General features: G+C 47.6%; 1 protein-coding gene across 4 annotated transcripts in view; it reads right to left on the bottom strand.

Annotated features, from left to right (window-relative positions):
- Positions 1-23,277, bottom strand: part of HCK (HCK proto-oncogene, Src family tyrosine kinase) — a 49,943-nt gene extending 26,666 nt beyond the window's left edge. Inside the window, exons 1-5 of one of the 4 annotated variants that reach the window (XM_055373289.2) lie at positions 23,206-23,277; positions 3,363-3,483; positions 1,772-1,814; positions 1,315-1,417; positions 412-510 (exon numbers count right to left, since the gene is read on the bottom strand). In XM_055373289.2, coding sequence (XP_055229264.1) covers positions 412-510; positions 1,315-1,417; positions 1,772-1,814; positions 3,363-3,482 — 365 coding nt within the window. In that variant the 5' untranslated portion in view covers position 3,483; positions 23,206-23,277. Of the gene's footprint in view, positions 1-411; positions 511-1,314; positions 1,418-1,771; positions 1,815-3,362; positions 3,484-22,572; positions 22,864-23,205 lie in introns of those variants that run through there. The other 3 variants (XM_063702505.1, XM_004061973.5, XM_019017560.3) reach the window with 3 other exon arrangements.
- Positions 23,278-26,698: the final 3,421 nt, after the last annotated feature.

Below are 26,698 nucleotides of genomic sequence, written 5' to 3'. Positions count from 1 at the left end.
AGACCGTGTGCTTCATTCAACAATATTTATTGAGCACTGACTGCATGCCAGCCTGTGCCGAGGATGCAGCAGCAGACAAAGTCCCCGCTCTCACCAGCTCTCTTCCTTGCAGGGCAGGCAGAGAATGCACGTGTAACCAACCAAAGAAACCAGGTCGTTTTGCTAGTAAAACATGTTCAGAAGGGATTAAAACAGGTTTCCACAAGACAGAGTCACAGCTGGGATCCACTTTAGCCTCTCTTCCCTGACCGGAAGGATGAAACCTGAAGGAAGAGAAGGAGCCAGCCAAGCCCAGAGCCCTGGGAAGAGTATGTGCCAGGCAGTGGTACAGTGTGTGCAGACGTCCTGAGTTGCAAACAAGGCTGGCTTTGCTCATGCCTCTTTCTGGAAGGTAGGAAATAGGATACTTACTCCTCTGTCTCCAGAGAGTCCACGCGGGCGACATAGTTGCTTGGGATGTAGCCCTCCTTCCGGGTGGCCAGGGATCGAGCCTTCCACCACTCCCCGGATCTGAGGGACATGAGGGAGTAAAGGTGTTAGGGACAGAAGGATCATTCTCCATTCTCCTCAAGCTCCCCAGCCTTGACCTAGAAAACTCCCTGCCTCCAGAAAGCCAGTAAGGTGAAGGACAGGGCTGTGACTATGTCAGCCCCAGCACGTTCCCATGATTAGGGTAGGGATCCTTACAACAGTTCCTGTTGTGCCTCTGAGGGTCTGGAATCACCCTGTCCACAGCCCAGAGCCCTGGGTCTCTGGCTCCACTCCTTTTCCCTGGACTTGCAGCTTTGGTCTTATTAGCTATACCCATGGCAGGGTCCTGTGCCTATGGAGACTCAGAATGGTTCAGCTGGGGCTGAGAATAGGGGAGAGTGGGCTTGGGGGTCCGACCAGGCATGACCACTCCCGTTCTCGGGCTTCAGCACATCCTGGACACTATACCCACGATGGTGAAGGCTGTAGGAGATCAGAGGTGGCAAACTCAGAGATCCAAGGATTTCCAAATGCAAGGTCGACTCGATGGGGCCTGGTCCACAGGTAAAGCGGGTGGCTTAATCACAGGAGCCCTAGAAAGGCTTCCCTGAGAAAGCTTCACCTGTTCATCCCAGGCTGGACGTGCACTCTTAGTAAGTGCACAATCCCCTTCATTCAGGTTGACAGCAAACCCTTCCTCCACTATTGTGATTAGCTTCTCATTAGACATTTATACCCAGGATAAGATAGCCCATCTATCAGGTTCTTTATGGAAGCACAAAAGAGCACATAGTTGAGTAGAGGAGGCAGGTCTGTCTCAGGGGGAGTGGGATGGGGACTCACTCCTCTAGGACCACCATCTGGTCCCCCTTCTGGAAGCTGAGGTCTTCGTGGTGAATGGCCTCGTAATCATACAGGGCAACCACGATGATGTCCTCAGAGCCTGCTGGGAAGGGAGACACACGGAGGGTGAGGTTTCGTCTAAGTGCATCCACAGCCCTTGGTGACCCTCACCCGGCACCTGGAACAGCTCCGCACCCATCAATATGTGGCTCCAAGTATAAGTAGGCGTCTCACCATGCTGGGTGTGATTCTCAAGTTTAAAGCTAAATATGTTTTGTTCATGTTACTAAACAGCGTTCTAGAAACACAATGGCCTGTGCAAAGTACTTCAGAGGAAATTTTGGGGATTCTCGACAGGGGTTTGACTGTTTGGGATTTATGCCTCAAGCTGAGGGAGAACCTAGCGGAGTCCTCTGCAGGACACGTGACTCCACTGCATCTTCTCATGAATACTTACCCTCCCTGATTCCTGGTGTGTTGCTGTTGTTGCTATTAGGCCCCTGTGGGGAAGAAATGGGAGAAGAGAATGAATCTGACCAATGTGTGGGGACCCATGGAAGGACTGTGTTGAGAAGGATACCCAAGAGCATCTTACCCTAGCCCTGCATGTCGTGGGAGGAGGCCCACATACGGCAGGGGACATGCCTGGCACCACACAGCACATTAGGGGCAGAGCCAGCAAACAAAATGGTCCAGGTTTTTTGTTGTTGCTGTTGTTTGAGATGGAATCTCACTCTGTCACCCAGGCTGGAGTGCAGTGGCGTGATCTCAGCTCACTGAAACCTCCACCTCTCGGGTTCAAGTGATTCTCCTGCCTCAGCCTCCCAAGTAGCTGGGATTACAGGCGCATGCCACCATGCCTGGCTAATTTTGTATTTTTAGTAGAGATGGGGTTTCACCATGTTGGCCCGGCTGGTCTAGAACTCCTGACCTCAGGTTACCTGCCCACCTCGGTCTCCCAAAGTGCTGGGATTACAGGAGTGAGCCACTGTGCCCAGCCAGGATCCAGGTTTCTTGAGCTGTGGCCTCGGCCTTCGGTCTTGGATGTACCAGGGGATGCTGCTTGACCCCTCCCCTCAACACACAGTGAAGGGGTCGGTCCAGATCAGTGTTTTCCGACTAAGTTTGAAGAAATCACAGGCCCACCAGTGATTTATATTCCATAAATAAAGGCTCTGTTATGTATGTGAAACAATCTAAGTGTCCATGCAAAGGGGAAGTGACACCTAAACTATGGCGTTCTAAGCAGCCATTTTTTTTTTTTTTTAAAGAGACAGGGTCTCCCTGTATTGCCCAGGCTGGAGTGCAGTGGCGTGATCATAGCTCATGCAGTTCGAACTCCTGGGCTCAAGCAATCCTCCTGCCTCAGCCTCCCAAAATGCTGGGAGTACAAGTGTGAGCCGCTGCACCTGGCCTGTGTTTTTATTTTCAAGAAGAATGTATTTGTGTGTCACACAATAGGATTATTGTGAGGATTAGGGTGTTAATAACCGTAAAGGCTTAGAACAGTGCTGGGTTCATAGTCAGCTTTGTATAAACATAAAAGAAGTTGGTAAATACCTCTCCTAGCATGACTGGTTCTCTTTTTACAACTCTTGCTGTTGTTCCTGCTGCTACTCTTGGTCTTATACTCACGCAATTATGGTTGGTACTATTAGTATGACAATTGTTACTGTATTTTTGCAATGCTGCTGATACTACCATTACATTGTCACTTCAGCTGCTATCATTACTGTTCACTCGTTTCTCAGCACTGCTTTTGCTTCTGCCCAGGCCGGAGGCCTGAGATGCTCACTCACACCTGTTTGGTGGAGCCCAGGCTGAGGGGCCAAGCCTGGGCTGCAGGAAAGAGAGGTGACTTCCTTGCCCCTATGCATGCTGGCTGGTGCTGCATCCCGGAGAGTCGAGTCAGGACACTGTTGGTGGCCAGTCAGCTCCCTTTCACCCCAAGCTCACCCTGCCCAACCTTGGGAAGACAGGAGGCTGTTAGGGCAATGTTGGGGCAGCATCCGTCAGCCCCCAGGGAAACTGGGACCTCCCCTACTCACCGGCTTGATGGTGGATGTGGGATCCGGCACGTACACAGGACAGTGTGGGCTGGCGCTGGTTTCAGTTTTTGAGAATGTATTGCCTCCGACCTGGAGGAACTTGGACTTCATGCATCCCATCCTGCAGCAGACAGAAGGGAGGTGAGCCCCAGTTACCAAGAGCCTCATGCGGGGAAGTCTTCTGATGCTGGCATTCCAGGTTCCCTGCTCCCGGGCTGGCTCCCACTGGCCTTCCCGGTCTTAACTCCCCTGCCAGCTCCATGCACCCTTATCCTCCCCACACGGAACCCACTCCATCCTTGCCACCTCTGGGCTTCCCCATGTCCACTTGCCACAGCACTGGCCCAGGGCTGACAAGCTGTCATTGTCGTGGGTACCAAGGACCAGCGTGATGGATGTTTATTCAGAGGATGGCATGAGGATAACAGAAATGTAACAGGTAGAGCTGTTGGGGGGCAGAGCGGGTGGTGGGCACTGCCGGCTCTCAGGTCAGAAAGCCTCAGTTGATCCTTGGCCCCTCCACCCCACCAGCACCTCACTGACCACTTTCCTGCCCCTACCCACCTCTCAGGTCTTCATCGGCAAAATGGGGACAATAATATGACCTACGGTGGGGAAATACTCAGTGCAGTGTCAGGCTCAGAGCAAACACTACAGAAAAACTGCAGTATTATCAGATGATAAATTGCCATTTTTATATTAAATAACAAGATGAGGTCACATAACATGGCTCAAACAATCTAGTTTGTCAAGACACCGTATTACTGGTATCAATTTATAAATTGCTTATAACTCCTTCCCTCCCTCCCTCCCTCCCTTCCTTCCTGCTCCCCCTCCTCTTCCTTCCCCCTCCTCCTCCTTCCCCTCCTCCTCCTTCCCCCTCCTCTGTCCTCCCTCCTCCTCCTTTTTCTTCTTCTTCTTCCTCTTCCTCTTCCTCCTCTTTCTCTCTGTCTCTCTCTGAGTTATTTGGTAATTCATTCATCCATTTACACAGCCAACATTTACTGGGCACTTTTCTAAACTGTGAAGAAGAGAAGCAAGTTCACGCCCTCAGGACCTCAACTGCAGCCGAATGGGAGACACAGACAATAAACAGGCCAACAAATAAATAACAGGACAAATTGAGTTAATGAAAAGTGTGAGGGCAATAAGAGAGGATGCTGTGGGGAACAACAGGTCTGGCTCTTTTAGGCAGGGCATTTGGGGAAGGCCTGTCAGAGGAGGGGATACAGAACCTGCAGTCTAAATGGCACAAAGGAGCCAGTGAGGGGACACTCTGAGGGAAGAGTGTTCCAGGCAGAGAGAACAGCAAATGCAAAGGCCCTGAGGCTGGCATGTGCTTAGAGAGAAGTTGGAGGCACTGAAAGCAGGAGAGTGTAGCTGAAGCTCATGGGCAGGGGAGAGGGTGGTTGTGACAAGGCCACCATATCCTGTAGGGCCAGTAAGGACTTTGGATTTTATTCTAAGGATGATGGAAAGTTTCTGGCAGGAGAATGATGGGATTCAATTTGCACTTTAAGTAATCCCACCGGTGGCTGAGTGAGTCGTGGACAGTAGGGAGCAGGGGAGGGAACTCTGTGAGAAATCTGCCGAAATTGTTCAGGTATGAGATGATGGTGGCCCAGGGTGGGGTGGGGGCAGAGAGGAGGTAAGCATTGGACAGGTTTGGGGGACATTTTGGAGGTAGAGCTTGCAGACTTTGCTGCTGTATTGAATTAATTTAAGGATGCTTAAACAAAACACATTTACTCCAAGTAGAGTCAAAACATAATTGTAAAAGTGGAAGAAATGTTTCATTTCTTTTCTCAAAATGTGCACACACATTTGCTGAGAAGGCAGGCTGTGACAACCACATAAGGAAGCGCTTGCTTTTCTCATCTCTGCACAATTGCCATTTTCTTCTAAAGCAGTTAGAACTCAGTTATACTTATCTTGTTAAAATAAACATGTATTTGTGGTTTAAGAAAAAAAACCCCAAATTCCTAGGCTTAGACGAGTTACTTTTAAAAATGAAAAAAGATTCCTTTTATTTACAAGGATTTACCTCTTCTGGTGGGAACTGGGAAAGATTTGCCACCTCAAGACTTGAGCGGTTTTGCTTTGTTTGTCTTTTGGAAATAAAATAAGGAACACATTCAGACTCCTGGAGTGCTGGATCATTAATTTGAAAAATTATCATAATTAAGCACAGATTTATAATATACTTGCATGCATTTAAAACTGAAACCAGCATCTCTCTTTGAGATAAATGTGTATTACAGTTCTGGGAAATTAAACAGGCATCTTGTGTGGCATATATGACATAAAATTATATCACATTTCGTGTGTTTTGGTCAGCATAAAGATGTTCTGGGAAGAGTAGCACTGTGTGAGGTAGGGCAGCTCACTCTACCTCTCTGGGCACCCACTGATCTGCAGCTGTGAGTCTTGTGATTTCCAATCCATGCGCGTTGAGCACCTTGTATGCTTCACTTACGTGATCAATGTACATATTCAAGATGGCCACATGGTCCCGAGGGAGGGGTCTCAGAAGACCTGTGTTCATTCACAATCCAAGGCCATCTCTGAGAAAGGGTGGCAAGGGTTCTACCTCATAGGGTGGTGGTGAGCACTGAGCAAGTTGATGAGTGTAAAAGTGCCCAGCATGCAGTAAGCGCTGCAGAAACATTAACCACAACCATTTCTGTTTACTGGCAGATGTGACACTGCCCCGGATCATGAAGCAAGCACAGTTGGCAATTCCTCTGGCCCACAAGCCTAGAGATACTGCAACACTGGAGAAGTTCGCTTTTTTTAAAATAGGGAATTCCCATGAGTTCCATCTTTGCACAATAAAGTGTGATTTGTTTTCTCAGAGACAGTCTTGCTCTGTCACCCAGGCTGGAGTGCAGTGGTGTAATCATAGCTTACTGCAACCTCGACCTCCCAGGATCAAGTGATCCTCCCACCTCAGCCTCCTTAGTAGCTGGGACTACAGTTACAAACTACCATGCCTGGCTAATCTTTTAAAATTTATGTTCTGTAGAGACAGGGGGCAGAGAGGGGGGCAGGTCTCACAATGTTGCTCAGGCTGGTCTTGAACTCCTGACCTCAAGTGATCCTGCTACCTTGGCCTCCCAAAGTGCTGGGATATAAGCCACCATGCCCAGCTGAAAGTGTGATTTTTCTGAAAGTGATACACTGGCAGGAGTCAAATTTGTGTAAAATGTGATTGTCTCCCTAAATGAGAGAACCACGTCTATTGCCTGGTGTGGACTGGGCATCAGAAATGTCCATGTTCATGGTCACTAGTCCCAGAAATGTCATGTGAGCCACAAATATAAGTTAAAGTTTTCTACAGCCAGGTTTTTAAAAATTAAAATTTTATTTTATTTCATTTTTTCCTTTTTTTAAAAAAAATTATTTTTTTTATTTTATTTTTATTTTCCTTTTAAATTTATTTTTAGTTTTTATTTTTTTAAATTTTCATTTATTTATTTATTTTTTTGAGATGGAGTTTTGCTCTTGTTGCCCAGGCTGGAGTACAGTGGTGCAATCTCCACTCACCGCAACCTCTGCCTCCCGGGTTCAAGTGATTCTCCTGTCTCAGCCTCCTGAGTAGCTGGGATTACAGGCATGTGCCACTACGCCTGGCTAATTTTTGTATTTTTTAGTAGAGACAGGGTTTCACCACGTTGGTCAGGCTGGTCTTGAACTCCCAACCTCAGGTGATCTGTCCGCCTCTGCCTCCCAAAGTACTGGGATTTCAGGTGTGAGCCACTGCGCCTGGCCTATTTTTCATTTTTTAAAAAATTTTTACATCCAGTTTTCTTAAAGTAAAAAGAAACAAGTGAATTAATTTTAAGATGTATTTATTTTACCCAATATATCAAAATTATTAACATATAATAAATATAAAAATTATGAATGAGATACTTTACATTTTTTTTGTACTAAGCCTTCACATCTCAGTGTGGATTTTACTGTTAGAGCACATCTCAGCTATGACTCCATCTGTGCTCAACAGCCGTCTGTGGCTCAGAGCCACCATATACAAACATGCAGAGACAGAATGCTCCCATCACTGCAGCACAGGAAAGGCTGGTGCCCACACCTGCGTTCCTCAGTGCTTAGCCCAGTGCCTCCTGGCACACAGTAGGAGTGTCATGCACAGTGAGTGAATGGCTGCATGCCTGGCGTGCCATGCTTTATGTAGTAGGAAGTAAAAGTGTCTGAGCACCATAAGACAGGGCAAAGAAAAAAAAAAAAAAGTAAAAGCATCAGGACATTCCTCCTCTATGACCGAGTTGAGAAGGGGAGACTGTACACACAATTACATTCCGAAGCCACATACTAAGAAGCTATTAGGAGATACAGAAAGTAGAATGGTGGTTGCCAGGGGCTGGGGGAAGGGGAAGTGAGGAGTTAGTGTTCAATGGGTGTAGAGTTTCAGATGAAATGAGTTATGGAAATGGATGGTGGTGAGGGTTGCACAACATTCTGAATGGATTGAATACCACTGAAGTGTACACTTGCAAATGATTAGGATGGAAAATTTGTTATGCATATTTTACCACAATTTTAAGAATGAAAGAAAAATAAGCTACTAGGGAGTGGTAAAGATAGGAGGGGCCATGCAAAGATTGCTAAAATACTTATTGGGTGAAAAATGCAAACTGCAAACATGTACATCAAACCACTCTTCTAAAATGAATTTATGTGCCTATGTGTATGTTAGTAAGTTCGTATAAAAAGCAACCTGTTTACAATAATAATTGAGCAGCAAGATAATGAGTTGGGTTTTGAAGAACAGGGAGGATCTGAATAGATAAAGATTGGGGGAAAGTCAAGAATATTCCAAAGAAGAACCAACTTCCAAAAAGGGTTTGAAGGAGCTTATAATACTAAACCATATACAGAGCACTACAAGACTCAAAAAGGGTTATCTACACCATATAGAAGGGAAAGATTATTGAACCAGAAGCCCAGGGTGGGACTGCTACTAACATTGAGTACTAGATTTATCTCTGAGCCTCCTAGTAGCCAAGATAAAAATGGAAACTTGTATAACATCACCATAAGATCCCAGGAAGCACAACAAATTGTCTGTTGACAGAAACAAATATTTTTTGAGTATAAATTCAAAAGAGAATTTGTTCTGTGGCTCCTCATAAAAAGGTCACTGGGGCTGGGTGCGGTGGCTCATGCCTGTAATCCTAGAACTTTAGGAGGCTGATGTGGGTGGATCACTTGAGGTCAGGAGTTCGAGACAAGCCTGGCCAATATGATGAAACCCTGACTCTACCGAAAACAGAAAAAATTAGCCAGGTGTGGTGGTGCACACCTGTAATCCCAGCTACTTGGGAGGCTGAGGTAGGAGAATCGCTTGAACCCGGGAAGCAGAGGTTGCAGTGAGCCAAGATCGTGCCACTGCACTCCAGCCTGGGCAACAGAGCAAGACTCTGTCTCAAAAAAAAAAAAAAAAAAAGAAGTCACTGGAGGGCACAATGGACAATTTCTTCAACTGTGATTTGTCAGCAGAATCTATAGTATGTTGGTGAGTGGTTCTCAAACAGATGGTGCTGATATTATTCGGGTGAGTTTGGGAATAGGGGATGGGGTAAAGGTGGGGAGAGAATGGTGGAAGAAAGAGGTTTATGTAGCCCAGGGCCTCTCTGCAGAGTGCCTTGTGACAAAGTGGCTTGAGTGAGTTTAGAAATGCAATATGGTGCTCAGAGTGTGGCTAGTGTGAGAACCAGCAGCCTCAACCTCACAGGGGAGCTGTAAGAAGTGCAGAATCTCAGGCCCCACTTCCCAAATCAGAATGTGCATTTTAACAAGGTTCCCAGGCGATTCATGTGAACATTCTAGCCAAGAAGGCTAGAGAACCTCTTTTGCTCCTGCCTCCTCAGCATCTGTCCCTCTTCAGATAACAGTACCTGGATTTTCCTTCGGAGAACCAGCTTTCTCCCACTTAGTGCATGAAGTTTGGTGGGGCCGATCCCACCCTTGCCTTCAGGAATTGGCAACTTGACACAGGCCTGGCCAATCAGAGAATCTCGTATCCTCTGGCCCCCTGGCTACAGAGATTGGTTCAGTTATAGGCATATACGTCCTCCTCACTGAGGCAGTCTGCCCTGGGATATTGCTGCAAAAATTAGGGAAAAAGCACCCTCTTTCTATAAGGATTGTTGAGATGTAGGAACCTGGAGTTCTTGGAGGCCACCTCAACATCATCAAGGTAAAAGCTGCTTTAGAGTGAAGCCACCAGAGAGGACAACAGAGCTGAGGTATGGAGATAAAGTAATTCCTGAAGATAAATTGAGCACCTGGATCCAGCTATGCCTGAGGCCTATACACCTCAGGATTTTTCCAGTCCACGAGCAAATAAATTATCAATTTTGCTTAAGCCAATTTGAGTTGGGTTTCTGCCATTTGAACTCAAAAAGTCTTCACTGATTCTTGCATATTCTTGGGTCACACTCTGGATTGAATGAACCAGTATCTGGGAGTGAGGTCCTGGAATCTGTAGTTCTAACAATTCTACATGAAATTAGTGTATACACTAAAATTTGAGATCCACCAATGTAGCAGAATGAAGGCTGAACTTGGGAGTCAGAATACTTGAGTTTGGATAGCAGTTCTCCCACTGACTGGATATGTGACCTTGAGCAAGTCATTTGCCCTCTCTGAGCCTGATTTTTCTTTCCTGCTAAATAGGAGGCCTTGCTTCTCAGGCTTGGCCTGAGGTCCTATGTGACTAGGGATGTGAAGGACTGTGTAAAACTTCTGCATACGCATTTCTCATCTAATGTGCTTCAAAAGCACGCTCTGAGAGCAGAAGTAGTCTGCCTGGTTGCACACCCACTCAAAACTGCTGATCCCTGGTAAAGATACTTCCTTGGGCCACTGCCGACCCTGGGAACCTGAAACCTGCTCCTCACCACCTCAGCCTCTGCTGAGTGAAATGAGAGAGGTCAGCTTGCTTGTGCCTGGCTGCTTCCCAGGGTTACCATGCTGGCTGTGGAAAACTCAGAGACTCGGCCTGTGCTCTCAGAGTCAAGCTCAAGAGGGGAGAGGCCAGGGCCTGCCTGAGCATCCATCCAGTGGGCTGGAGATGGTTTTCTGGGAGCTTCTATGCTTAAGCAGAAACCTGCAAGGGCTGAGGGTGTGAAGCCCTGGATTGTGGTCCCATCTCTGCTATAAGCTCATTGTGTGACGCTAGCCAAGTCTCAACTTGTCTCTGAGCCTCAGTTTCTCCAAATGTGAAATGAGATGTGGGATTAGAAGTTCTCTGAGAGAAGAAGCTGCAGCTCTTTCCTGCATAGAATCCATTCCCCCCTTCTTCTCACAACAGTTCTCCAATTTTCCTTTGGGAACTACTCCTCCCCTAGTCTCAGTTTATGGATTGGGATAGAGTTGACTCCAACCCCTGGCTGTAGAGGTGGGTCTGTGACCAAATCAAGCCAATGAGAGTTGCAGTAATAGAAGCAGAGATGGGTGGATGGGCGCAGTGGCTCATGCCTGTAATCCCAGCACTTTGGGAGGCAGAGGCAGGTGGATCACCAGAGGTCAGGAGTTTGTCCAACATGGTGAAACCCCATCTCTATTAAAAATACAAAAAATTAGCCGGGCTTGGTGGCAGGCATCTGTAATCCCAACTACGTGGGAGGCTGAGGCTGGAGAATTGCTTGAACCTGGGAGGTGGAGGTTGCAGTGAGCCGAGATTGCGCCATTGCACTCCAGCCTGGGTGACAGAGCGAGACTCTATCTCAAAAAAAAAAAAAAAAAAAAGTAGAGATGTAGAGATGGGCATGTGATTCAATTCTGGCCAATGAGAGCCAGCCCTTGGTTTCTAGCTGGAAAAAAAGGCCTGCAGCAGCAAGGCAAACCCAAGAAATAGAGAAATGCAGACTCTCAGCCTTGGATTAAGCCTTGCCTGAAGCTGATATCTCAGGGATTTTCCAGTAACCTCCTTCTTCTGCTTGAGCCAGTTTTGAGTTGGATTTATTTCCCCTTAAACATCAAAGAGTCTTGCCCAGTGCAGAGGGAATTCTTATAAGGGATTGTGATTTGCACTCAAGTGCAAATGGCTGATGGCAAAGACCTCCCTGATACCAGGTTTTGGTAGAAGAGAAGGTAAGATGGTACTAGACCTATTAGAGTAGGTGAGGATGGGAGGAATATGGACCTCATTAAGCTGATGGCACTGAAGCCATGCCTTAAAAGGACCTGGTTATAGAGACTGGGTGCAGGGGCTCATGCCTGTAATCCCAGCACTTTTGGAGGCTGAGGTGGGAGGATTGCTTTGAGCCCAGGAGTACGAGGCTGGTCCTGACAACATAGCGAGACCCTGTTTCTACCCAAAAAAATTAGCCAGGCATGGTGGCATGTGCCTGTATTCCCAGCTACTTGGGAGGCTGAGGTGGGAGGATCACTTGAGCCTGGGAGGTTGAGGCTACAATGAGCTGTAGTCATGCCACTGCACTCCAGCCTGGGTTACAGAGCAAGAATGTCTCAAAAAAAGAAGCACCTGGTATCTAATAGGCCCTCCATACACATTCGTGTAATGGATATATTATGTTCTACTCTCTATGGGCCTCATCATACTTGGCTGAAGTCAACAGACCAGAATTATGAAGTTATTTTTCAGATAGGGAAATGGAAGCCCATGGGAGAGTGGGTCCCCCAGCTAGTCAGTGGTAGGTCAAACTGGCACTCAGCTCTCCTGCCTGTCATCATCCACTGAGGTCAGCCCCAGAGGCTGTGGGCGATGAAGGGGAAGGGGAGAATGAGGAACCCAAACAGAACTCTCAAGAAGGCAGACCGCTGGGGGCCCAGGGCTTAAGGCTGTTCAGTTACAGGAACTTTCCCTTCTCAGAACAGCTCAGCAATGGGGGTGGGGAAAAAGTATTTCCTCAACAAGAGCCAATTCCCTGAGCAGTGCCTTGGGGGTGCAGAGCCCAGCAGCTCCCTCTCCTCAGGTTCCCTGACTGTCTTCTGAACGAACTGTCTTTATCCCCGAGTGACTACTGTCCCTAACAGACAGTTAGGGGTCACACCTGACTTCTCACGTCTTCCCTTTACTGAGCCTCAGCTTCTTTGATTTTGCAAACAGGAGGAAACTTGGGAGATCAAAATCTTCATTGGACAGGTGGAGTAACAACCCCAAGAGGCTGTGTGGGCCCTGGCTCACACGATGGCGAGCGACAGAGCAACACACTGAAGGAGAACTCAGGGCTTTGATCATTTGCCTGGCTCAGCCATAGGGTTGGCTCTGAGATGCCTGTGTTCCAAACACTTATTCAACCACATATAAAACTCATAGCATGTTCAATGTTACTCTTGGGTCACTTGGTCAATTTCAGAATTCCAGAGCAACTGTGAACCTTCTTGGAATGATTTTATCTCTAAGGCAGGCAGGAGGCAGGGCAGTTTGAAAATAGAGCATGAGATTTGAAGTCAGATAGAGCTGGGTTTGAATCCTCATTCTGCCTCTTACAAATAAGTGAGCGTTTTAAAATGTAAGTCATCCTGGGCACGATGGCTCACACCTGTAATCCCAGCACTTTGGGAGGCTGAAGCGGGCAGATCACCTGAGGTCAGGAGTTGGAGACCAGCCTGACCAACATGGTGAAACCCCATCTCTACTAAAAATACAAAAATTAGGCGGGCATGGTGGTGCATGCCTGTAATCCCAGCTACTTAGGAGGCTGAGGCAGGAGAATCGCTTGAACCCTGGAGTCAGAGGTTGCAGTGAGCCGAGGTGGCACCACTGCAGTCCAGCCTGGGCAACAGTGTGAGAGTCTGTCTCAAAAAAAAAAAAAAAAGGTAAGTCAGATCGCACTCCTTCTCTGCTCAACCCCCACCCAGGGTTTCCATCTCACTTGGAGTAAAAGCCCAAGTCCCCTCCAAGGTGGATAAGACCTCCACAATCTGATCCCCTCCTCAGCCTCTCAGATCTGTCTCCTTCTAACTCTCCCTTGATCATTCCACTGGAGCCCTCCTTGCTCTTCTTCAACTCACCAACTGTGCTTATACCTCTGGGGCATTGCATGTTCTGTTTCTGGAATGTTCTTCACCCAGAAAGGCTCCATCACTTCCTTCAGTCTCTCTAATTATTGTACCTTCTCAGAGCAACCTTCCCTCATCACCCTGGCAAAGACAGGATCCTCTGCCCCCCAACTCCCATCACTGTCTAGTCTGTTCCCAGCTAGTCTTCATGCCCGTAACCACCTCTTAAACGTGGTGGCCATGAGGATGCACCTCTCAGATCTCCAACTACAGGAGTACGATTGGAGAAATTGATCAGTGGCTCAGCTGCTGTGCTCTGAAGTCCATCACTGCTCTCATGGGCTGCTCCCAGCCAATGACTGAGTGTGGCAGGGAGACTGAAGCCCACCCATGTCTGGGGGACCTCTGTCAAAAGACTTTGGCCAAGGGCTCCTTAACAGCCTTGACAAACTTTCCTTAGAATGGCATGGCAGCTGGGCGCGGTGGCTCACGCCTGTAATCCCAGCACTTTGGGAGGCCAAGGCGGGCGAATCACAAGGTCAGGAGTTCAAGACCAGCCTGGCCAACATGGTGAAACCCCGTGTCTACTAAAAATACAAAAATTAGCTGGGCGTGGTGGCACATGCTTGTAATCCTAGCTACTCAGGAGGCTGAGGAAGGAGAATTGCTTGAACCCGGGAGGCGGAGGTTGCAGTGAGCCAAGACTGTGCCACTGCACTCCAGCCTGGGCGACAGAGCAAGACTCTGTCTCAAAAAAACAAAATAAAACAGAACAACAACTACAAAAAAAAAATACGTCATGGCAGTCCAAGACACGTCCTCCTTTTATTCCTTTCTTCTTCCTTCCTTTTCTTTTTCATTAGTGGACAGAGGTGCCCCACTATCTGATGGCTCTCCTGTCCTCTCCTGGTTTCTTCCCATTTTCTCTCATAGCCATTTCCTCCAATAAATTTCTTGCACATTTAATGCTATGGGAGTCTGCTTCTCAAAGGACTTGAACTATCTCAGGGTATCCTGAAGTTAAGTATAAAAAAAAAAAGAAAAAGAAAAGAAAAAAGAAAAAAGGACCTGGATTAATGCGTGTAATGTATTACCTGTTGGTTTGTTTATTATCCATCTGACCATTAGGATATGAGATATGACAGTAAGGACTTTGTTGTGTTCACTGCTATATCCCCAGTGTGTAAAACTAGAACACAGTACGTGCTCAATAAATTCTTAATGAATGAAGTCCCCATTTAGCCTGCTGGATGCCCCCAGATTTCCCATCTAAACAATAGCTATAAATAGGCCAGGTGCAATGGCTCATGCCTGTAATCCCAGCCTTTGGGAAGCTGAGGCAGGCGGATCACCTGAGGTCAGCAGGCGGATCACCTGATGTCAGGAGTTTGAGACCAGCCTGGCCAACATGGTGAAACCCCGTCTCTACCAAAAATACAAAAATTAGCTGGGCGTGGTAGTGGGTGCCTGTAATCCCAGCTACTTGGGAGGCTAAGGCAGGAGAATTGCTTGAACTCAAGAGGCAGAGGTTGCAGTGAGCCAAGATTGCCCCACTGCACTCCAGCCTGGGCAACAGAGTAAGACCCTGTCTCAAAACAAAAACAAACAAACAAACAAACAAAAAGAAGACCAATAGCTATTAATATATGTTTAAACTGAGAAGGGTGATGCACGTTTGCTCGCTTCTGCTGGGAGAGGAGCAGTCTTTCCTTGGCTGCCGCTGAGTGGAAGTTTCCCCCTCCAGAAAGGACATGGTGGCCAGTTCACCACCAGGGCCACTTTTCACTTTAACCTGCTGTGGTACTGAGAGGTCAGCTGCCCCCAAACCTGTCCTCCACAAATGGAATCCTCAAAGCCTCAGTAACACAGGCGCTGATACTTTTACATTTTTTTTTATAATTGACAAAGCTCCAGGTCTCCGTTTCTTTTATTTTTTGAAGGGTATGTATTTTATTTTTAAAATGACCTTTTACCACCTAGTAAAACATTAGTACATCCTTCTTGTTAAAAATTAAACCATTAGAGGCCAGGTATGGTGGCTCACATCTGTAATACCAGCACTTTGAGAGGTCAAGACAGGAGGATCGTTTGAGCCGAGGAATTTAAGACCAGCCTGGGCAACATGGCAAGACCCCATCTCTACCAGAATTTTTTTTAATTAGCTGGGTGTGGTGGCATGTGCCTGTGGTCCCAGCTACTCAGGAGGCTGAGGTAGGAGGATCGCTTGAGCGCAGGAGGTTGGGGCTGCATGAGCCATGATAGCGTCACTGCACTCCAGCCTGGGAGACAGAGCGAGACCCTGTTTCAAAAAGAAAAAGAAAGAAAGAGAGAGAGAGAAAGAAGAAAGGAAGAAAGAGAAGAAGAAAGTGGAGGAGGAGGAAGAGGAGGAGGAGAAGGGGGAAGGAAAGCAGGGAAAGAAGAAAGAAAGAAAGAAAAGAAAAGAAAAGAAAGGAGGGAGGGAGGGAGGGAAGGAAGGAAGGAAGGAAGATTAAAACATTACAGATACATTTAAGACACTCTTGGATTACTCATTCTATAAGCCCTCCATGGCCACCTCTTTCCCCACCCAAATATCCTCTGCCAGAATTTGGCCTCAGCCTCTGCCTCTGCATTTACATACATGTATGTTGAAGCAGAGGCTGTCAGTGCCCTGCCTCTATCACTCCGCCCTTTACCATTTCTGCACATTCTGGCTGGACTTCCAGCTGCCGGCACCTTCATCTCTTTGTCTGAGAGATTTCTCTGTGGCTATTGGTGCCTGCTCTGCCCGTGGGCTTGGCAAGCTGAAAGTGCTAGAGAATTATCACATCCCCAGGAGTAGTTTTCAACAAAAGACAGGAGCGAGACCAGGGTGGACAAATACCCCGGTTCCCTCACCTCTCGAGCCTGTTCTACCCTGGCTCCCAGAGCTCCTCAGTGGAATTGAGCTCCAGGTGCCCGCAGTGGTAACTGGGCTTAGAAGACACCTTTAATGACTACCTCCTGTTCCCTGCCTCACTTCCTTACTCCCCTAGAAGGGTCTCTGGAATCAGCTCTCAAACAAACTATTTGCATTTGAAACCTTGCCTAGGGTCTGCTTCTGGAGAAACTCAAACTAAGACATATACGCCATGATGGACTAGTGTGTGTGTGTGTGTGTGTGTGTGTGTGTCTGTGTGTTTTGACATAAAAGGAATTGTGCTGCAGGAATCATGAGTAGTATCCTCCTCAGTTCTCCCCCCCGCTTTTTTTTTTTTTTTTTTGACAGAGTCTTGCTGTTGTCAGCCCGGGCTGGAGTGCAGTGGCAAGACCTTGGCTCACTGCAACCGTGCCTCCCGGGTTCCAGCAATTCTCCTGCCTCAGCCTCCCAAGTAGCTGAAATTACAGGCGTCCGCCACCATGCCCGGCTAATTTTTGCATTTTTAGTAGAGACGGGGTTTCACCATGTTGGCCAGGCTGGTCTTGAACTCCTGACCTCAGGTGATCCACCTGCTTTGTCCTCCCAAAGTGCTGGGATTACAGGTGTGAGCCACCGTGCCCAGCCTCAGTTCCATTTTTTTTTGGATTTGGGAACTGAGGCTCAGAAAGGGAAGAGATTTGCCTAGCGCATCACAACCTGTCTTTGGCAGAGCTGGCGCTCAGACTCGGGGTCGTCTACTGTGCTGTGCCCACTGTTCTTCATTTCTATGGTAGAGATGAGGCTGGGATTCCTGTTCTCTTGGCTGCACTTACATCTCCTGGGCCAAAGGATTTCACGGTGATGCCTGGAACTCAGGGAGGTGACTCCAAGGGAGAGTCAGGAACGCACGTCCTAGCGCAGTGCCATCCAGAGGATGCAGCATGTGGGACCACAGCTGGGGCCAAGACCAGGGCACATTTACACTTAAACACAGGCTGCTTCTGCATCATTACCCACGCCTCTGAAAGTACCTTCAAACTCCCAGTCCTGTGGGGGAGGAAACTGGAGAAATGGGGTGGGGACCAACATGTGGTTGGTGCATGTGGTGGGGTTTGTTTAGAAAGGCAGAAGTGATTGCTTGATGACTTGTGGTATAAAAAAAGAAAAATAAACAACAACAAAAAGATGTAAGAAAGAAAGAGGCTGAGAGAGATTGTGCTACTAACTTGCTGTGTGACTTTGGGAAAGTCAATTACCCTCTCTAGGCTTCACATTCCTTTTCTTTTCTTTTTATGAGACAGGGTCTTCCTCTGTCACCCAGGCTGGAGTACAGTGGTGCAGTCTCAGATCACTGCAACCTTCACCTTCTGTGCTCAGACAATCCTCCCACCTCAGCCTCCTGAGTAGCTGGTACTACAGCCATGTGCCACCACACCCAGCTAATTTTTGTATTTTTTGTAGAGACAGGGTTTTGCCATGTTACCCAGGCTGGTCTCGGCCTCCCAAAGTGCTGGGATTACAGGGTGAGCCACCGCACCCAGCCCTTCATGTTCCTTTTCTATAAAAAAGGAAGCCTTGTCATGACCCGAAGGGTGGGGTTTGAAAACTCAAATGACTATAGGGATGTGGAGGGTTCTGCGGATGAGGAAAGTGGGCCTGGCAAGGGCTGTGCAAGCTGGACAGCCCAGGTGTAGCCCCCAGGGCAGCCCCCAGCTCCACTGAGGTTGTCTGAAGAGCACTGGAGTCGTGGGTTCTAGTCTCAGGGCTGCTAACTCTTCTAATGTTTTAGGAGACAGAAATCCAGATTATGTGAGCTCTCCTGAGTTTAAATGTTAGCGACTAATTAAAAATAATCGTTGTGGGTGGAGGGGTGTTCGGGGAGGGCAGCTGAAATATCTCAGGCAAGGGAGGGAGGAGGTTGTCCAACATTCATTGCGTTTGTCCCATCAGTGTTTTTTTGAGGCCCTACTATGTGCCAGGTGCCAGGTGTTAGAAGATACAGTGGTTTATAGGACAAACATGTTTGTGCTCTTGTAGAATTTACTTTCTAGAAGAGTTTAAAGTCCAAGCCCTGGCTAGTCCTTAGAATGTAGACAACTTTCTCCTTACTTTCTGAGGTAAGAGCCCTCAGAGGGCAGCCTGGTTTGAATGAGATTAAGATTCGTGCTTTCTGTACCCATTAGAATGGTAATAATAATAATAATAATAAAATATAAACATAGTAGGCATTGGCAAGGATGTGAAGCCAATTGAAACCCTTGTATATTACGGTGGGAATGTAAAATGGTGGAAAACAGCATAGCAGTTCCTCAAAAAGTTAAAGATAGAACTACTGTTTTTTTTTTCTGAGAAGGAGTCTCGCTCTGTCGCCCAGGCTAGAGTGCAGTGGCTCGATCTCGGCTCACTGCAAGCTCCGCCTCCCGGGTTCATGCCATTCTCCTGCCTCAGCCTCCCGAGTAGCTAGGACTACAGGTGCCCACCACAATGCCCGGCTAATTTTTTTGTATTTTTTTAGATGATCTCGATCTCCTGACATCGTGATCCGCCCGCCTCAGCCTCCCAAAGTGCTGGGATTACAGGCGTGAGCCACCGCACCCGGCCACAAAGATAGAACTTTTATATGACCCAGTAACTCTACTTCAGGTATATACCCAAAGGAATTGAAAATAGGTGCTCAAACAAATACATGTATGCACATGCATGCTCATAGCAGTATTATTTGCAATGGTCAAAATGTGGAAACAACCTGAATTTCCATCTGTGGATAAATGGGTAAATAAACTGTGGAATATCCATACAATGGAATATTATTTGGCCACAAAGGGAATAAAGTACTAATAGTTGCCACCATGTGGATGAACCTTGGAAAACATTATGTTAAGTGAAAGAAGCTTGACACAGAAAGTCACATAGTATGCTTCTATTTATGTTAAATATCCTGAATAAATTAGTCCGTAGAGGCAAAAAGCAGATTGGTGGTTGCCAGGGGCTGGGGGAATGGGGGGTAATTGCTTAATGGGTACAAAGTTTCCTTTTTCAGGGGTGATGGAAATGTTTAGGAGCTACTGACAGGTAGTGTTTGCACAACATTGTGAATATACCAAATACCACTGAATTGTTCACTTTAAAAATAATATAGTTAATTTTATAAAGTTATGTGAATTTCACCTCGATTAAAATATTTCTTAAAATTTTGAACTATATAAAAGATTGCTCTGCTAGAAAGGTTAAGCAAATTATAATACAGGCAAACAGTGGAATATTATGCAGCCACTAAAAATTTAAGAACATTTTAATGACCTGGAAAATGCTACAATGTAATACTAAGCAAATAAATAGGATAAAAATAATCTATGTGTAGCATTATACTAATTATGTTAATTTAAAAGTGCATAGAAAAGACTACATAAAGATACATGAAAATATTGGTTATTGTTCCCTCAAAAGGTTCATGCTTCCATTTTCTTGAACACTTATTAAGTGTCAGGCACAGTGAGTAAGGCAAATGAAGTGCCTTACAGCAGAGAACATGAGGCCTGAAAGAAAGGCCATTGATCCAGAGACAGCTGGGAGATCAGCAGAGCAACATTCTTCTCTCTTCTCTGCCCCAGAGTCCCTGATGACCCTTCTGGGCTACAGTACTCCTCTCACACAAAGGGGAGTGTGACAGGTGCCCTCTCTGGGGAGCCATCCAGCCTTTTGGTGTTTTCCTCAAGAACCACCTGTACATGGGCCGAAAGCTACACATCCAGGATGCTCCTGTCAATATTGTTCGTTGTAGTGAACACCTAGGAACAACTTGAATATTTATCCACAGGGGAAAGAGAAATACTGTAGAGTCGTTACCTGCTGGGATACTCCACAGCAGCTGGAAGGAATGAATGAGGCCTCTCTTTTCTATTTATCATCCTGTATAGATTTTGACAACTTAACGATAAGATGGGGCAAATATGCTCCTCTGCTATCCCCATTGTCAGAATTGCAGAAAAGTCTCACAATTAGATAGTTTTTTGTTTTGTTTTGTTTTGAGACGGAGTCTCTCTCACTCTGTGGCCCAGGCTAGAGTGCAGTGGCACGATCTCGGCTCACTGCAAGCTCCACCTCCACGGTTCACGCCATTCTCCTGCCTCAGCCTCCCCAGTAGCTGGGACTACAGGCGCCCGCCACCATGCCCGGCTAATTTTTTGTATTTTTAGTAGAGACGGGGTTTCACCGCGTTAGCCAGGATGGTCTCGATCTCCTGACCTCGTGATCCACCTGGCTCAGCCTCCCAAAGTGCTGGGATTACAGGCATGAGCCACCGCGCCCGGCCTTTTTTTTTTTTTTTTTTTTTTTTTTTTTTTTTTTTAGGTGGAGTTTCGCTTTTGTTGTCCAGGCTGGAGTGCAATGGCGCGATCTCGGCTCACTGCGACTTCTGCTTCCCCGGGTTCAAGCGATTCTCCTGCCTCAGCCTCCCGAGTAGCTGGGATTACAGGAATGAACCATTGCATAGATAGCATTTTTAAAGCACACAAAACAATCCTACGTGTTGTTTATGCGTACATTTATATGCAATCCATTTTCAGAGGCACATCCTGGAAGGACTGTAACTCATGACAGCGGTTGCCCCTGGGGAGGGAGAGAAACAGGACTGAGAGTGATACAAGGTGGGGAGACTTCAATTTTTTCTGTTACTTTTAGTAAATTAATTTTTTAAAATCTCAAAACAAACACAACAAAATGCTATTATTTGTTAATTCTGGATGGTGGATTCTCGGGACATTTAATATATTATTATCTTCACTTTTCTGTATTTTAACCTGTCACCCCCTCCCCTAAAAAAAAAGGACCATAAAGAGAAAACCATGGGATAAGGCAACTGATATGCATTGAGGCCTTTCTCTGTGCCAGGCATAGGCTACCCCAGTGGTTCTCAAAGTGTCCTCCTTGGATCAGCAGCAGCAGCATCACCGGGGATGGAAGTTCTCATTGTCCTGCACAGAGCTACTGAATCAGAAACTCTAGGATTCGGCCCAGCAATCTGTGTTTTCACAAGCAGTCCAGGTGATGCTGATGTAGGCTAAAGTCTGAGAACACGGGGCCATATGTCTAGCTAGGGCAATGTTATCATACATTAAGCCTGTGTACTGTCAGACAGCACTCTCAAAGCTTTCCTTCAGTAACTTTTTTTTTTTTTTTTTTTTTTTGAGACAGAGTCTCTCTCTGTCGCCCAGGCTGGAGTGCAGTGGCGCGATCTCGGCTCACCGCAACCTCCACCTCCCAGGTTCAAGTGATTCTCGTGCCTCAGCCTCCTGAGTAGCTGGGATTAAAGGTATGTGCTACTATGCCCGGCTAATTTTTGTACTTGTAGTAGAGACGGGGTTTCACCATGTTGGCCAGGCTGGTCTCAAACTCTAGACCTCAAGAGATCCACCTGCCTCGGCCTCCCAAAAAGCTGAGATTACAGGCGTGAGCCACCCTGCCCGGCCCCTTCAGTACCCAATTAATCCTCTAAACAACCCTGTGAAGGAGGTACTATTACTCTCCCCATCCTGCAGTTGTGAAAACAGAGGCAAAGAAAGGCCAAATCCTCTACCCCAGCCCCAACAGGCAGTTTGACCCTAGAAGCCCCCTCCCCTACCCACTAGCCTGTCTCTCACACGCACCACCTCTCGCATACTCCAATTTCCTGCATCCTTGCAAGAAAGACTTCATAGCCCCGTTTTACAGATGAGGAAACGAATTCGGAGGCGGAGAATTCGTCCAAGGAGGAAAGTGACAGGGCATGCATGCAGTGTGGTCTGGGGCCAGGAGGTTTGGGGGTGTGACCTAGACCTGTTGTGGGAGGAGGGGCAGAGAGCCGACCAGCTGCAGCCGGCCTGGGTGTGGCTCGCACGTCACGCCTCCGCCCAACTACCCCCTTCCCCAAGCTGGCTGCCAACCCGGCGTGACCCGGCCCCCACCGGGAACCGTAAGGGCCTTCCCCCTCCCGGGTTCTGTGAAGCCCCATCCCTTCCTTCTTTTTTTTTTTTTTAATTAAAAAAAAAAAAATCCCCCCCCCGCTCAGAAGGGGAACCTGGACGGCCCAGAGAAGTGGTGGATAAAGTCACTGCACGGGCCCGAGCGTCCCCTTCCCCAGGAATCCAGCAGTCCGCAACAGTGCCGCCCCTCCCTAGGGCACCCTCCACTCGCTGTCGACCCCTCATCCCCCGGGCTACCCGCGGCTCCCCCGACGTTCCGTCTCCCCTCGCTGCCCCGAGCCGCACCCGTAGCCAGCCCTCCCCAGGCTCCTGGGCTCCCTCCGCCTCCTGGGACCCCTAGCCGGCCGGGTATTCCCGGTCCCCTGTGCGCGGCACTCACCTGGGCGCCCGCTCCTCGTCTCGCGGGCAGCCCGGATCCTCGCAGCTTGAGCGCCCCCCCAGCTCGGCAACCCCTGAGGTTCCGGGGTGCCAGTGCCGGGAAACTGACTTTCTAGAACTAGAGGCGGGGGCGACGCTCCGAGGGGCTTTGGTGCCGCGGGCGTTTCTCGTCCTGCACTGTCTGAGTCCCTTCCCACTCGCCTCTAAGCCTCTGATGTGCTCCCGAGCTGGGACCAGGGATGTGGTGGCGCCCGCAGGCCATCTGGGCGCCTTAGCCGCGCCCTGAGCGATGCTAACTCCGCCCCAAGTGTCCTAATACCTCCCCGAAGATTCAGACGCCACCCCAGGATCCTAACCGGCTCCCCGAGGGTCATAACCTCCGTCTCCTGCAAGAAGGATCCCAAACCCTCCACCAAGAGAAAAAAAAAATTAGCACCATCCATCGGAGGCTTCTAACGCGTCCACCAAGGATGCTAACCCCCATCCCTTCCGCTCCACTTTCCCTAACACCTCCCCATCCCACCGCCCAGCGTCCTACCCCAGTCTCCAAAGGATCCCAAATCCCACTCCTAGGGATTCGAACCCGCCCGTCTAAGAACCCCAGTACCCGCTCCAAGGCTCCCAAGATACTAACCCTGCCCCGCCAAACGATTTTTAATCCCACCTCTGAAGGATTTTTAAACTCAACTTGCCCCCAAAGATTCTAATCTGCCCAATGGAAGGATCCGAACTCTCACTTCAGTGGATTCTAACCCTGCCCTAAGATTTGGAACACAAACCCCAGGGTTCCAGTACCGCTCCTGCTCCTGCGCGATCCAACCTCCCGCCGCCTAAGAGTTTTAATACCCAGGGGTCTATCCCGCCGGTCGAAAGATTCCAACTCTGCCCTTCAGAGATCCTAACCCCACCTATCAAAGGATTCCTGCCACAGTCTTCAAAGATTCCAACCCACCCTGGAAAGGCCTTACCCTACCCCGGAAGCATCGTGATCTCTTTTCCCCACCACTCCGACCCCTCCCTTCTGGCCCGGCCCTCCCCAACTCCGCGGCCCGAGACTTCCAGATCGGTCTGTGGTCAGCGGTTTCCCTTCCGCAGGCCTGCTCCATTCAGACACCACGCAAAGTTCCTCTCTCGAAGGAACCACCATGGCCATGCAAAGTTGCCTGCCCGAAGGAACCACCCTGGCTTCCTGGCAGCTCAGAGGACTCCCAAGCTGGGGGAGGTGGTCGGGGGAGGGGAGGAGTCGGGCTGGAGGGTGACTGAGGCCCCAAGTGGATGGGATTGTGCCCAGCTCCAGGCAAGGGCAGAACACACCCTCTCCTGGAAAAGACAGGGGCTATCACCCTAAATGCTGTGTAACACACCTCCAAAATCTCCAAAACTACAAGAATTCTACCGCGTCTCTCTATTCCCGTTGCTACCAGCTGATCAGGACCACAGTCTTTTCTTCATTCATTCATTCATAATTCATTCAGCAATGCTGTCCTGGGGGCTGGGGAATGCAGGGGTTCTTAAACTTGGCACTATTGACATTTGGGGCAGGTAATTCTTTGTTGTGGGGGACTGTCCTGTGAATGATAGGATGTTTAACAGCATTCCTGGGCTCTACCCACTAGTTGTCTATAGCATCCTCCTCCCTAGTTGTGACAACAAAATGTCTCCAGACATTTGTAAAATGTCCCCTGGTGGAGAAGGGGGGAAGAACCATGAATGAGAAAGACAATGACCCTACTCTTATGTTTTTGGTATATGTACCCGTATGGGCCTTTTTTCCTTCTCTTTAGCCTACAGTGCTAACTATTTTAAGGGGGCCTCCCATCCAAGTACTAACCAGGCTTGATCCTACTTAGCTTCCAAGATCAGACAAGATCAGATGTGTTCGGTGTGGTATGGCGTAGACAACTTAAAAAAAAATAGAGATGGGGTCTTGCTGTATTGCCCAGGCTAGTCTTGAACTCCGGGGCTCAACTGAACCTCCTGCCTTGGCCTCCCAAAGTACTGGGATTACAGGTGTGAGTCATTGCACCTAGTCTGTATGTGCTTTTTATAAAAACAGATAATGTTCTGAATGTATGTTTAATGTTACTTATTCACTTTTGTACATTCCCCCCCGCCACCCCCATTACTGTTGTTAATATCCAGCCATGTTGCCGAAGGTAGCAGCTGTACGTGTAGTCACTGTTTACATACTTCACATTTTATTTATCCATTCTCCTAGTCATGGACACCTAGATTGCACACAATTTCCCACTACTGTAAATAGTGCCACAGTGGACATCCTCATACACGTCCCCTTATTGTCCTACATTAGAATTTTGTTAAGTACTTGCTTTGCCAAGAATGACAGGTGTTTGGAGAATCGCCACTTCCCCACTCTTTCTCCCATCATTTCCCCTTATCTTTACCAACCCTTGGTATTATCCACTGGTCTTAATTTGAGTTCCCCAGAAGCAGACCCTGGACATGGATCCAAGTGAAAATAGTTTATTTAGGAGATGCAGAAGACACTGGTAGGGGAGTAGGTGGATGAGACAGGGAAGGGAGGGAAGCCAGTTAAAAGGAGTATCATGAAGCCAGTTACCATTTTGGGCAACTGGAGTTCAATTCTGCAGGGATCTCTGGAGATATACCCACTTCAGGGTTACTCCACCTGTCAGGCGAGGGAGCTGGGGCATTTACACACCAACTCCTGTTGGACACCAGATGAGGGGTACTCCAGGGGTACTGACCTTCCAGCATTTTGGCCTCCCTGGTGCATGCTTCAGCCACCAGAGGGTCTCCAGGAAGAGAAGTGCAGCTCTTAGTAAAGGCCCAGGGGGCATCAGAGGGTCCACATTAGCATCAGCTACATCTCCTTTCAAAAGTTTGCCATTCTGATAGTAAAGAGCCAGAGAGCTGACACATGTTCCTGTTCATGGACAGTTTCCCAAATGTTTTGTCCTGATGGTAATGCTGTAATTGAAATCCTTGTGTATGTTCCCAAAGCTTCTGTCAACTTTATCGTGACATAATTTCGTGAATAAAATCTACCATCATAAATATTCAGCTTGATGAGTTTTGGCAAATATATATACCTGTGTAACCACCACCCCAATCAAGATATAGAACATTTCTATCACCCCAAAAAGTTCCCTTATGTCCTATTGCAGTCAACTCCTCCCACACTTAGGTAGCCTTAGGTAAGCACCAATTGGCTTTTTGCCATTATACATTAGCTTTGTCTTTTCTAGAATTTCTCATAAATGCAGTCATACAGTATGTTTCTTTTGTGTTTGTCTTCTGTTACTCAGAGATTTTCCATGTTGTTGCATGTTCCAGTAGTTCATTCATTTTTACTGCTGAGTAGTATTCCATAGTATAGATGTAACACTATTTGTTTATCCATTTATTTGTTGAGAGACATTTGGGTTGTTTTCAATTTGGCGCTATATAAATAAAGCTGCTATAAATATTTATGTACAAGTTTTTGTGTAGGCATATTTTTATTTCTCTTGGGTAAATACTTAGGATTGGAATTGCTGGGTCATATAGCAAGTGTATGTCTAACTTGCAATAAATTGCTAAATTGTTTTTCTTTTTGTTTTTTTGAGGCAGGGTCTTGCTCTGTCACCCAGGTTGGAGTGCAATGGCGAGATCTTGGCTCATTTTAACCTCTGTCTCCTGAGCTCAAGTGATCCTCCCACCTCAGCCTCCTGAGTAGCTGGGACTACAGGTACACCACCATGCCCAGCTTTTTTTTTTTTTTTTTTTTGTAGAGATACAGTCTCACCGTGTTGCCCAGGCTGGTCTTGAACTCCTGGGCTCAAGCCATCTGCCTGCCTCAGCCTCCCAAAGTGCTGGGATTACAGGTGTGAGCCTTTGTGCCTGGTCTAAATTGGTTTTTGAAGTGGTTATACCATCTTGCATTCCCTCCAGTGATTTATGATTTCCAGTTGCTCCACATCCTTGCCAACATTTGGCATTGTCATTCTTTTCAATTAAAAAAAGTTCCCATCTAACCCATATTTGCACCAAAGAATATTTATACAATTACAAATTGTATTCTAAAACACCCCCTTACCAGTCTTTGGGGGTGGCAAACATTTTGTCTACTCAATTATTCATTCGTTCATTGTCATGGAGACTAT

The sequence above is a fragment of the Gorilla gorilla genome, chromosome 21 (assembly GCF_029281585.2).
Source record: "Gorilla gorilla gorilla isolate KB3781 chromosome 21, NHGRI_mGorGor1-v2.1_pri, whole genome shotgun sequence".
NCBI classification, from domain to species: domain Eukaryota; kingdom Metazoa; phylum Chordata; class Mammalia; order Primates; family Hominidae; genus Gorilla; species Gorilla gorilla.
Note: the sequence above shows the minus strand (reverse complement) of the source record. Positions and strands in the feature narration are given on the sequence as shown.